The 14,612-nt window shown below is 35.9% G+C and overlaps 1 protein-coding gene across 1 annotated transcript in view; it reads right to left on the bottom strand.

Moving 5' to 3' along the window:
• The window catches only part of RNF169 (ring finger protein 169), an 83,416-nt gene that overhangs the window by 43,342 nt on the left and 25,462 nt on the right, over positions 1-14,612 (bottom strand). Inside the window, exon 2 of the mRNA XM_087433454.1 lies at positions 10,568-10,641. Coding sequence (XP_087289580.1) covers positions 10,568-10,641 — 74 coding nt within the window. The remainder of the gene's footprint in view (positions 1-10,567; positions 10,642-14,612) is intronic.

Genomic DNA, 14,612 nt, shown 5'->3' with positions numbered 1-14,612 from the left:
AAACTTAACCATTATGCCACCAGGCCAGCCCCTCCCTTTCTTCTTTAAATCTTTTTATAACCTGAACTTTTTTCCTTTTTACAATTCACAGAATTATAAATTCTGCTTACTTTTATAAGCAGGAAAAAATAAACCTATTTTAATTTACTGAAACTCTCACAAATCATGATATTTTAACAAAATATTTTGTACTAGAGCCAGAAGAGCTGCAACTGCTTCTAGAAAATTCCCTAGTTTGGCTTTCAAGTAGCATGGAAATGATCTTAAAATTCTCTAAACCATAAAAACTATTATAATAATATAGTAATCTTATAACTACTGATCCTCTCCTCTCATAAATGGAAGAGACAAGGAAAAACAGCACAGTGCAGAAATAATCTGAATAACTTGCAATTCTAATTAAATTTGATCACGTTTTCAATTCCCTAACCGTATTATTTTCCTTGAAAAGCACATTACTTTTTTTTTTTATTAATTTATTTTTTTATTGTGCTAACATTGGTTTATAACATTGTATAAATTTCAGGCGTACATCATTATACTTCTATTTCTGCATAGATTACATCATGTTCACCACCCAAATACTAATTACAATCTATCACCATGCGCAGAAAAGCACATTACTTGATAAACTTGTTTCTCTTCATCTGGTAGTTATAAATTGCAAAAGGAGACAACAATCAGGTTTAACATTTTTAGATTTTGAGCATCCTATAAGCTGACTAGCCAGCCCTGGTGGTCTAGTGATTAAGATTCAGCACTCTCATGCCGCGGACCTGGTTGTTTCCAGTCAGGGAACCACACCACCTGTCTGTCAGTTGTCATACTGTGGTGGCTGCATATTGCTATGATGCTGAAAGCTATGCCACCATATTTCAAATACCAGCAGAGTCACCCATGGTAGACAGGTTTCAGCAGAGCTTCCAGACTAAGACAGGCTAGGAAGAAGGACCTGGCCACCTACATTCAAAAAAAACTGGCCATGAAAACCCCGTGAATAGCAGTGGAGCATTGCCTAATATAGCACTGGAAGGTGAGAGGACGGCACAAAAAAGACCAGGCAGAGTTCCGCTTGCTGGACACAGGGTCCATAGGAGTCAGAATCAACTCAACAGCACTAACAACTAAATGAGCTATCTGTTCTTCCCTCATGCAGTCAAAGCTTGTTCTATTTGAGAGTTTTTCCTTCTTAAGACCATACAACTTACCTGCTCTTAAAGATGTACTATGAGAGTCTGTATCTATTTTCTGGTTCTAGAAAGAGGCATGTCAGCACGTGCCAAAAGTATGCATTTCCTCAAAGATTACATAATAACAATTCAGAGGAAGAAGAAAAAATAGCAAATAATGTAGCAAAAAGAACTCTAGAAACCTTTCAATACATCTAATTCTATCATGAGCCAGCTGTATATTCTTACACAAGTCATTTCTCTTAAAACAAAGAGCTTTGAAACTAGATGATCAACAATACAATTGAATCAGCATTTGATGAATAGCTATGTGCAAGATATTATACTAGATGCAGTGGAGAGTTAAAGAGATTAAACAAACAGATCCATCTTCAAAGATTTTTACAATCTAATAGGAAAAAAATTTTTTAAATAAGCAAATAACCTGCAGCTTCTGCAATGTGACAGAACATATTTTAAACTTTCCAGGTAAATATAAGCTTCTTTTAAAATAAGTAAATAAAAAAATAAAAATAAAAAAGGAGGCATCACAATCCCTGACTTCAAAACATACTACAAAGCAATAGTAATGAAAACAGCATGGTACTGGTACAAAAACAGACACACAGATCAATGGAACAGAATTGAAAGCCCAGAAATAAAACCACACATATATGGACAGCTAATTTTCGACAAAGGAGCTGAGAACATACAATGGAGAAAGGAAAGTCTCTTCAATAAATGGTGTTGGGAAAACCAGACAGCCACATGCAAAAGAATGCAAGTGGACCATCTGCTATCGCCATTCACAAAAATTAACTCAAAATGTATCCAAGACCTGAAGGTGAGAACTGAAACTATAAAACTCATAGAAGAAAATATAGGCAACACACTATTTGACATTGGTCATAAAGGAATCTTTTCAGATGACATGCCTACCCAGACTAGGGAAACTAAAGAAAAAATAAACAAGTGGGACTTTATCAGATTAAAGAGCTTCTACAAGACAACAAAACCAGAATCAAGATGAACAGACAATATTTGCAAAACATACATCTAACAAGGGGTTGATCTCCATAATATATAAAGAACTCACACAACTGAACAACAAAAAAACAAACAACCTGATCAAAAAATGGGCAGAGGAAATGAACAGACACTTCTCCAAAGATATACAGATGGCCAATAGGCACATGAAAAGATGTTCAACATCACTAATCATCAGGGAAATGCAAATCAAAACAACACTAAGATATCGCCTCACGCCCGTTAGAATGGCTATAATCACCAAGAAAAAAAACAACAAATGTTGGAGAGGATGTGGAGAAACAGGAACTCGCACACACAGCTGGTGGGAATGCAAACTGGTGCAGCCTCTATGGAAAACGGAGATTCCTCAAAGAATTAAAAATAGAGATGCCCTATGATCCAGCTATCCCACTACTGGGAATCTATCCAACGAACCTGAAACCAACAATCCAAAGAGGCTTATGCACCCCTATGTTCATTGCAGCATTATTCACTATAGCCAAGAAGTGGAAGCAACCTAAGTGTCCCTCGACTGACGACTGGATCAAGAAAATGTGGTATATATATACAATGGAATACTACTCAGCCATAGAAAAAGACAAAATCGTTCCATTTGCAACAACATGGATGGGCCTGGAGGGTATTATGTTAAGTGAAGTAACCCAGAAAGAGAAAGACAAACACTGTATGATCTCACTCATATGTGGAATATAAACTAACACATGGACAGAGAAAACTGTATTGTGGTTACCAGGGGCAATGGGGGTGGGGGGTGGGCAAGGGGTGAAGGAGACATATATATGGTGATGGACAAACAAAAATGTACAACCCAAAATTTCACAATGTTAAAAACTATTAAAACATCAATAAAAAAAAAAAGGGAAAGGCCAGCTCAACATTCAGCTCACGATGTATTATACAGCCAAACAGATATAAGTGAAATGTTCAAGTTTTAATAAAGTGCATTATATTTTTACAGTTCATGGCAGAAAGATAATAAAAGGGACTTTAAAGATATATAATTTCAAAGATAATTAGGTCCTAAAAGTTTACTTACCTTTAAAAAATTCCTTCACAAAAGTTAATGTCTGCCTTACAGAGACATTATCCAATATAGGAACCATATCTGATTACTCTGTGCTCTAGCTAAGGACTAAGAACTGCATGCTTACTACTTGAATAATTTAGCCAGCAATGGGGAGAAAATATTCCTCAAAAACGAACCAGTGGAGAGAGAGAAAAAAGAAAATGGATAGGTCAGTAAACCAATTCAGAGAAAGTCTAAACCACTCATGTGATCCACAGAATTATCAAAAGCAGTTCATCTTTCCAACGACAGAAACTAGGCAGACAAGCAGTCTAGAAGCAAAGGCTGTTTTTTCCCCTACCATCAACCTTTCAGAGTCCAATGATTCAAAGAAGACAAACAAGAGCATGCTGGATTATATGTTTCCCAACTCTAACATAAAGCAACTTTATTTAACCACGTGGTCAAAGTTAAGCACCTAACAAACCGTTTAAGCAGAAGAAATAATGGCGTATATAATAAGCTTAATCCAACCAATGAATAGAATCTATAGAGATGAATCAATTATTTCAAAAGACAAAAATGACTGATGGTCTCATACAGAACGGAAATATAAAAAGAGATCAATATTGAAATAATTTCTCCCTAAAAATTATTTTTGCATTTCAACATACATTTACTGCAAACAAGAATATAACAAATACATATATTTATATATATAGTCGATATATATATACACACACACATATATATATAGTCGAGAATGAATATAACAAAATTCTTTCCTCAAGCAATGTAACAAGGTGGAGGACTGAGCACATGCTAGTAGTCTCCTTCCACTCAATACTCCATAAAATGTCAGAAAACTTTTTAATAGAATACATCTATAAAAGCATAGAAAAATAACAAAAAAAAAGCATGCTATTAGCAGTCAAAATCAAATACCCAAAAGATGGAGCTGGTTTTCACATCTAAAGGTTATAAACAAGCAATTCATAGAAAACACCTAAATGGCCATAAGCATAAGATGCTCCTCCTCTCTAGTAATCAGGGAAATGTAAATTAAAACAAAGTATCATTTTTATCTAGCATATTAACAAAATACTAAAAATAATGATAGGGGCCGGCCAGGTGGCACAAGCAGTTAAGTGCGCACGCTCCACTGCAGCGGCCCGGGGTTCGCCAGTTCGGATCCCGGGCGTGCACCAATGCACTGCTTGTCGAGCCATGCTGTGGCGGCGTCCCATATAAAGTAGAGGAAGATGGGCACGGATGTTAGCTCAGAGCCAGTCTTCCTCAGCAAAAAGAGGAGGATCGGCATCAGATGCTAGCTCAGGGCTGACCTTCCTCACAAAAATAATAAAATAAAATAATGATAAAGATTTGCCAAGGATTTGAAGAAAAGGGATCCTCTTTTATTGTTGGTGAGAGAGTAAGCTGAGGAAGTCTTTTTAAAAGGCAATTTGTTAATATCCACCAAAATACAAAGTGCATATTCCATTTGACTCTGCACTTTCACTTCTAGGAATCTAAGGAAGTATTTGCTCACATATATTCAGTGCAGAATCTCTTTAAAATTGTGGGAAATGGGAAACAATTTAAATGACCAATAATATGGAATGGTTAAGTGAATTATGCCTCAACCATACTATTAAATATTATTCAGGACGAAAAAGTACCTATATGAAGAGCACCCCTCTCAAAATCACATTCTTAGTGGGGAAAAAAAGCAAGTTACAGAACAGATCATATTATTCTTCAAAAATCCTAGCTTCTTTGAAGTATTGACCATCAGACTGTAACACCCACAACCCCTCTTTGTGGTAGTCACCTATTACATCTCTGTCAATTTCCCTTACTCACAGAAAAACTTAGCTCTTAAGTTTCTCTCAAACTATTCCAGTGATCATTCCTGAAGGTTTCAGTATCAGTATACTTTCTCAGTTCCTTCACTTCCTCCTGAATAAATCTTTTCTTCCATCCTACTTCAGTTATCTACTCCCATGATCAGACCCTGAACCTTGTCATGTCCAATAACTAAAACCCCTCCTCCCAGTCTCATTCTAAGCCTCCCACATTTAGACCACCTCTTCCTAGCTTTCCAGTGTTACTTGTATGCTAAGGACTCTTACTTTTACAATTCTTTATCACCATCAGAACTTCCAGTCCACTGACCTACCATTCTTTCACTGTCCACTATGTCCCTCATGTCCTCAATTCCTTCCTGAAATCACCTCCTTAAATAGCCATGGTCCAAAACTGTAACAACCCCCCTGTATACATCTTAAAGTCCACTGCGTCTCTCCCTCTGTCATACTTCCGGCAAAACCCTAATGCTAGTTAAACACAACACATTGCTTACTCCAAAAGTGTCCTAATTGGTATTCTTTCCATTCTTGCTCCGTGAGGCAAAGACTTCTTAGGGGTCCACCCAATATCCATTTTCTCCTTCCTTACTAAGAGAACCCTGATTTTACTTAGGAAGTTAATGTACCCAGCTAAAACACTATGCTTCCCAGCTTCCCTGGAAGCTAGAGGGAGTCTGTGACACTGGACTATAAAATATAGGTGAAGTCACTGGGTAGGGCTTTGGAGAAAGCTCTTTGAAAGGATCCAAATCAGCTGACATGTGTCCTTCTGCCTTCCGTCTTCTATCTAGATGGGATTCTAGAGAAGGATCAGCCATCTCACACAAGGAGACAGGAACACTTGAAGATGTCTAAACAGAAAGACAAAAGGGGCCTGAATCCCTGGTGTCATAGAGCTGCCATATCAGCCCTGGACTGCTTATCTCCACTTTTTTTGTTACTTGAGAAAAATAAAATTCCTAATTTGTTTGAGTCATTATTTTGGGGTCTCTACTATTCACAGTAAATACAATTCCTAACTCCTAGGTCCATTACAGTTTATTCCCCACACAGCAACCAGAGACCTTTTAAACAAACAAGTCAGATCATATTAGTGGCTTCCTATCACACTTAAAATAAATTTAGCCTCCTTACTAGGTCAACTAGGCCGTCTGTGATCTGACCCTGCTATCTCTCCCAACTCATCTCCTACCAAATCCCCATACCACCCCTCCACACACCACTTGCAAACTCAGCTCCACACTGTTCCTTCAACAAGCCAAACTTGTTTCTGTCTCAGAGCCTTTGCATTTGCTTCTCCCTTTGTCTGGAATGCTCTTTCCTCATACCTTTACTTGGCTTGCTCCCTCACTTCTTTCAGGCCACAACTCAAATGTTGCCTTTTCTGAGAGACGGTCCCTGATCACTCTATCTAAAACAGTCTGTGTGTCTCCTCAAGTTCCCTTCCACTCCCCTATAACTCCACTTGTCCTGCTTTATTTATATTAAATATTTGTTTGCTTATTTACTGTCTGTCTTCCCCACAAGAATGGACTCTCCCTGAGGGCAAGGACCTTGGATGTCTTCTTCAGCACCATATCCCTAGAACCTGGCACACAGTAGGGACACAATAAATATCTGATTAACAAATGAATACACATCATGATCTCATTTATACTGAAAAAGACTAAAGCATATGTGTGTGTGCATGCATGTGTATATGTAAGTATATAAAGGATCTCGGATATACACTAAACTGTCGACACTAGTTACCTCTGGGAAAGACAGTGGAAAATAAAGAAAAGAGGAATTTTCACACTGCATTATTTTTCTTATTTAAAAAAGACAAAATTAACTATAAAACACATGAGACAGAAAATTTTAAACATACTTAGAAATATAAACCTATTCATAGAATCATAAAATTTAGAAACTCATAGTAACCTCAGTACATATACTACTACCCCACACGTAGGAGGATCTATGATTATTAAGTAAATATCTTCTAAAAGAACTTGGATTAGGGGAACAAAATTTCTTGTTAACTTTTTACAGCCCCTTTACTGTCACTTAAACAAAATAATAAAGTATACCAAGTAAAAAGTATATTAGTAGTATGTTACACATCAAATTAGTAATGATGAGTTGTGTAGAATTAATTTCCAGTTACCATCCCTTGCTCAGTAGAAACTTTTAAAGATCTTCCCCGCTAGAGATTCATCCACATAATTTTATATTTACTTGGTTTTGTTTCAGAAAATATGCAATCTAAGAGACATCTTTTTCTCTATCAAGTTCTCCATCCAATTGTCTAGTGCCTTTTAATCTTTTTTTACATCTTTATTGAGGCATATTTTACATATTATATAACTCATCCATTTCAAGTGTATAATTCAATGGCTTTTAGTAAATTTACCAAGTTGTAGAACACATCGTAAATCAGTTTTAGAAATCTTCACCGCTGCAATAAAATCTCTCATATCCATTTATGGTTAATCTCCATTCCCACTGCTTATTGCAATCAACCATTAACCTACTGTCTGTCTCTATACCTTCATCTATTCTGGATATTTTCTATAAATGAAATCATACAATGTGTGGTCTCTTTTATCTGGCTTCTTTCCCTCAGAATCTTTTTGAGGTTCATCCATGTGGTAGCATGTTATCAGTGGTTCATTCCTTTTTATTGCTGAATAGTATTCCATTTTATGGATATGCCACATTAGTGCCTTTTGAGTTTACGACTTGGATTTCCATTTTCCAGGTTGTACAATGGATGCAGGATAACTTGGGTACTTGGGTGGGTTGCGGGGGAGAGATCTACAGCTAACTTTTATTTAACCCAAATGGCATAGGTGAGTGTTTTTCAAACCCAATCCAGTTTATACAGGATGAGATTGTCCTAGCTTCACTCAACATTATGCCATCAGTCTCTTTTAAAACCATTCTCCTGTCCCTTCCTCCTAATAGGAACAAAAGCACAGTTCCCTAGGTTTCTTTCTCTCCCAAGGCTTATAAACACCTATACTCTTACAATACCTTTCTGCTATACCTTCTTTTTCAACCCCCAACTGCTTGTTTTCTCTTTATCTTCAAGCTGATAGCTTTAAAATTTCTATATTCTCCAAGTTTCTGAAAAGGTATATTAGAACTAAATATCTGCATATTCTGGAACTTTATTTAAAAGGAATCTGTCATTCTTTTGATGTGGTCCCTGAGAATAATTTCTTCCTATGTAGAAAAAAGCTTTGCAAGTGATTTTCAAAAGATAAAACAGGGTGCCAGCCTGGTGGCCTAGTGGTTAAGTTCACACGCTCTGCTTCGGTGGCCCGGGGTTCACCAGTTCGGATCCCAGGCGCAGACCAAAGCATCTCTTGTCAAGCCACGCTGTGGTGGCATCCCATATAAAATAGAGGAAGATGGGCACGGATGTTAGCCCAGGCCCAATCTTCCTCAGCAAAAAGAGGAGGACTGGCAACAGATGTTAGCTCAGAGCTAATCTTCCCATAAATAAATGAATGAATAAATATATAGATAAATAAATAAAACAAAAAAACCTCACAGTACCAATATAAAAGAAGCATGAGGACCCATGTCAACATTTGACACCCTCATTTCAAAGAGGTCAAAGAATGTATAGCAATTAAGCACAGTTTTCTATTATCTTTTGTCTTCAACATGACCTGGTTAAATACCGATTTTTATATTCAGTATAAAATGCTACAATAATGTTCTTGTCTCGCCTCTGTTTTATGATGATGTCTGATTAAGTGGATTACCTACCTGTATAAAATATTAAATATATTTAATATTTTAGTTTTAATAAACATGTAGAATGATTATCTAATCATTTACAAAGGTGCGTAAGGGATGGTGGTGCAGGGAGAGGGCTGGAGAAGGATGATACAAATCTTGTAACATACTTTACCAGCTTTTTTGAAGTCTTACTTCTGTAAGTAATTCCCAGACAATTAGTTGGAAAACATCAAAAACAAGATGATGTGGACACAGCTAAAAGCTTTCCCAATGGTAAACGTTCTCTAGGAAATTATTCCACTACTGCCTTACTGGCCTAAGACAGAGGAAAACATAACATTAGCTACCTGTAATTGAGAAACTTTGCAGGATAAGAAAAAATAATACAACCTATTATTATTAAAGCTTAAATGTTAGCTTTTAACTAACATTTAAATGCCAAGAATACCCCTCTTGGTGCCCAGTTATTGCAGCACGTGTGTCAAAGGCCCTGTGAGCTACATTTTCCTCTTTAAAAGGACAGCTAACAGGCCGGCCCGGTGGTGTAGCAGTTAAGTTCACACGCTCTGCTTCGGTGGCCCAGGGTTCGCAGGTTTGCATCCTGGGTGCAGACCTACACACCGCTTATCAAGCCATGCTGTGGCGACATCCCATATAAAGTAGAGGCAGATAGGCACGGATGTTAGCCCAGGGCCTATCTTCCTCAGCAAAAAGAGGAGAATTGGCAACGGATGTTAGCTCACGGCTAATCTTCCTCAAAAAAAAGAAAAAAAAAGGACAGCTAAAAAGGGGTTCTTAATTAAGGTTTACTCTACTTCCATTACAGCTACAGAATTTAACTGGGTCAGTATAAGGTAGTGTGGAGAAAGGCTCTACATTGCAAATTTTAAAAACTGCCAGTAAATCAAAACTCCCACTAGGTGTTCTTTAATGGCATTATTTCAGTTTACTTTAAGAAAATGAATGGCGTTAAGACAAAAAATAACACATGTTGGAGAGAATGTGGAGAAAAGGGAACCCTCATACACTGCTAGTGGGAATGCAAACTGGTGCAGCCACTATGGAAAACAGTATGGAGATTTCTTAAAAAATTAAAAATAGAAATACCATACGATCCAGCTATCCCAGTACTGAGTATTTATCCAAAGAACTTGAAATCAACAATTCAAAGAGACTTATGCACTCCTATGTTCATTGTAGCCTTATTCACAATAGCGAAGATATGGAAGCAACCCAAGTGCTCATCAACTGATGAATGGATAAAGAAGATGTGGCATATATATACAATGGAATACTACTCAGCCATAAAAAAGATAAAATAGTCCCATTTACAACAACATGGATGGACTTTGAGAGTATTATGTTAAATGAAATAAGCCAGACAGAGAAAGACAAACAATGCATGATTTCACTCATATGTGGAAGATAAACAAACACATGGATAAAGAGAACAGATTAGCGGTTACCAGAGGGGAAGGGAGTTGGGGGGTGGGCAAAAAGGGGTAAAGGGGCACGTATATATGGTAATGGATAAAAATTAGACTATTGGTGGTGAGCACAATGCAGTCTATACAGAAACTGATAAATAATATTGCACACCAGAAATTATATAATGTTATAAACCATTATGACCTCAGTAAAATAACTGGGGGGAAAAAAAGACATCATGCTAAGTGGAAGAAACCAGACACACACACACACCAAAGAAAATGAATGGCATGACAATATGTATACTCTACCTTTCTCAGGCTTTCATATTCCTCACGAAGTTCTCCAGGCTTGCTTAATTTGATTGGTGCTCTGAATATAAACCCTGGAGGAAAGAGAAAAGAAAACACTTTATAACAAACTTTCTGGAAGGAACCAAGACCTTGTCCTACTGCTGCCCCCACATTATAAACCACATAAAACACTGTGGTCATCTTAATTTGAATATTCATTCATTCATTTAAAAAATATTTATTAAAGGATATAAACCAGGCACAATTCTAAGCACTGGGGAGGAGCACTGAACAAATAAAGTCACTGTCCTCATGGAGCTTACAACCTTGTGGAGGGAAACAGACAATACACAAACAAGTGTGTATATAATACAACTGGTAGTACTAAATGCTATGGAGGAAAATAAATGTAGGAGGGAAGAAAAAGAGTATTTTATATAGAGTGGTCTGGAAGAGCCTCAAAGATAAAGTAACATGTTAAAAGACCTCAAGGAAAAACTACATTTGAAGTTCTTAGTTCAGTGTCACCACACAACATTTTAAATGAGCTGAGTTTTATTCATAATACTGTATTTTTCTATTTCTTTTTCAACATTGCCACCAGACTATTTTCCTGTATACAACCTGTGAATATTTTCAGTGTATAATCTGATTTTTTTACCTCAAAACCTTCAGTAGTTTTGATCAGCCTACAGAATAAAGTCAAAACTCTTCAACATGTCATTCAAGGTTCTCCAGAGACAGATCACAACTTTATCTTTCTAAAGCACTATATCTCTCAACTCTTGAATATCTAGTTACTATATATATATATGCCATATATTTTTAAACCTTTTATGCTGTGTTCTCAGCTAAAATTCTGTTTTCTCCCCTTCTCTCTGTACATTTTTAAATCTGAGATATCCAGGTCCACAGGAGGCACACAATACACGTTGATTATATAAATAGATGATAAAAATCCAAGTTAAGAACAGGAATAAAAGATACGTCCTAAATGCTATCAAAAAGGGGAAAGTACGCACTTCTCCCTCTTTAAATGTACACGACATTTCTATATACCCCTGTGTATATTTAGTGATTTAAACACTGTACTTAAGACTTGCTAATAACTCTACATCCCATTGAGGTTGATAAATATTTGTTGGATAAAAGTAGGCTCCTCAAAAACTTGACTTTTGTCCTTTTTCAGTTGTCTCAACTATTTTAGAAAGACTCTTATTTAGTACATCTGAGAAATGTGGAAGCGACTGAGGTAGAAACATTGCACCTAATGCATATGCAGAACATAATAACTTAAAGTCTCCCAAGTACAGAAAACTGTTAGACCCTGAGTTTGGGAGGCAAACATTCCACCACCTTCACCCACTTAAAAAAAAAAAGCCCTGATGACTATTTTAATCACATCCCTTAAGCACATTTCCAATTATAGGCAAATAGTACTTAAAATAAGATGCTGTAAAAGAAAGGGGGAAGGAGGGAGGGAAAAGCAAAAGCCTTAAGACAAAAAAGTACTTTCAATCCATTTATGGAGAACCTATTACACGTAAGATGCTTCATATATATTTTCTCAGTGAATCTTCACAGAAACTTTATAAGGTAGGTATTACACCCATTTTACAATAAGGAAAATGAGAAGTTAATGACTTGCCCAAGGCCACAGAACTAGTACATGGCAAAACCAAGAGAAAAGCATTAATAAGAATAAAGAAGGAAATTATATAATGATTAAAAAGGCAATCCATCAAGAAGATATAATAATCACGAACTTGTACGAATGTACATCACAGCAAAAACTAATAAGATTATAAGGAGAAATTAATAAATCCAAAACAATAGTAAGAAATTTTAACACACCACAATTAAAAACAGATCAGAGAGACCAAGAGGTAGTAAAAATATAGAAATATTGAACAATAAAATTAACAAACTTGGTCATACATAGTTATATATGTGTATGTATCCAATGAACAGGATATATATTCCTTAAAGAAACTTAGGAATACTAAGTCACAAAGAAGTTTCAAAAAATTTCAAAGAATTCATATTATACAGACTTTGCTCTTGGATCCTAGCTACCATTTTCCAAGCCAAGTTTTCTAGCTACCTGGCTGATTGTTCTGGGTTACCCAACATTCTTTCTCAATAAATTCCTTTTCTGCTTAAATTTGCCAGAGTAGATTTATGCTGATTAAAACTAACAACCCTGGCTGATTCTATTTTTTACATGGAACTATGCAATGACCAATAAACCAACCTCTAGTAAAACTGGTTAAGAAAAAAAAGAGAGAAGACAAACTAGTACTAAGAATAAAGAAGAAGACCAAAATACAGACATCAAGCTGAATTTAAATCTCCAGAGACTATTAAAAGAACGTTATAAGGAGTGATCTTGCATATATATAATTTTGCATGTCTGCAAGTACATCCATAGATTAAATTGCTAGAATCAGAACTGCTGGGTCAATGAACATGTGCTTTTCTAATTCTGACAGACAATACCAAATCACCCTTCCTTCATGAAGCCTGTATGGATTTACAGTCCGACCAGCAATGCAGGAGAGTGCCATTTCCTAACACATTTTCCCATACAATGAGTGTTGAAACTTTTTAGCTTTGCCAATCCAATAGGTGAAATTTTGTATCATATATTTTATGACCAAATTGAGTACTTTTCACATTTAAGTAATTTGCATTTCCTTCAATAACAAATGTATATGTATTTCCTTTACTCCTATTGAGTTAACTTTTTCTTCTTGATTTGTTAAAGCTCTCTCTACATAAGGAAAATTAGCCTTATGTCACATGAATAGTAATACTTTTCCGAGTTTATCCTTTGCCTTGAGTTTGCTTATAGTGGTTACCTTTACGTAGTTATATTAATCAAACTTCTCTTTTCTGGCTTCTGCATTTTGTATCATATTTGGAAAGACTTTCTTCAGGCCAAGATATAATAACAAATTCTATCATAGTTTCTTCTGGTACAAAGTATAAAATTCTTCTCATATCTACTTTTAAAAATTCTAAATCTTTATTTTTATTTGGGGGGCAACATAAGGAGCATAATCTTACTCAGGCTTATATAAGTCTACTATCCAACACAAGGGACCAAAAGATTTTAGTAACAGTCTGGTAGAAATGAAGATAATTTTTACTTACTATTGGAGAATTTGCTTTCTCTAAAATGGTTCTTGCTGACATTTAGAACAAAATGTCCAAAGAGCTTAACATCTTCGTTATATAGTGTAAATAATACAAAGTTAAAAGCCTGATCCCCAACTTAGAAGCTTCTCCAGCCTTGGATAAGTCAGTCCCAACTTCCTCTTCTATAAAATCAGAATAATACCCATCATGACAGGCTACCACGAGGATCAAATGAGTGTTAAGGAGAGTGAAAACACTTTGTAAACTATTTCAGCCAGTAGAGTGGCATGCAGTAGAACCTAATAACTATAAAATTGTCTCTGGCGTTGGTGAGATAAGAAATTGTGGTCTGGTCTGATTTATTTGCAAGTACAACTTATAAGAAACAAAGATAATGATCCAATTGCTTTGATACATATATTATATGAAAAATTAAATTCACTTTTGCTATTAAGAAATCTCAAAGTTCATATATAAGGCCAAGTAGGAACTCAGCATACTGACTGAAATCTTACTATGCCTTGACTTATTTGAGAGTAAATGGTAACCAGCAGAGGTAGGGGTGGAGTACTAACTAACAGTCACCAAAATTAGTACTGATCTAAATTAACTTAATCTTGGATTAAGATGCTTTAAAAACAGAAAATGCTAAATAGTCAAGATCACTTTTTCCCCAACAGGACTGTGCTACATTAAATGGCATTGTGCCCAAAAGCTCAAAAATTCCATAGTTAACAAAGTAATTCTTGAATACTAAAACATGTAAGCATAATGTGACATTATCTTAAATATTTAACCCTATTTCCTATTTTAGTAGAGCCCTCTAGAAATGTCAACAAGCCAAAAAAAAAAAAAAATCGCATTTTTTTCCTATAGGCTTGCAAAAAGAACATTAGATTCTGATACCTGCATTGTCAATTGA

Source organism: Ceratotherium simum, chromosome 7, assembly GCF_057802395.1.
Source record: "Ceratotherium simum simum isolate JZ-2026a chromosome 7, ASM5780239v1, whole genome shotgun sequence".
NCBI lineage: Eukaryota > Metazoa > Chordata > Mammalia > Perissodactyla > Rhinocerotidae > Ceratotherium > Ceratotherium simum.
The sequence above is the reverse complement of the archived record's forward strand: the minus strand, read 5'-3'. Positions and strand labels throughout refer to the sequence as shown.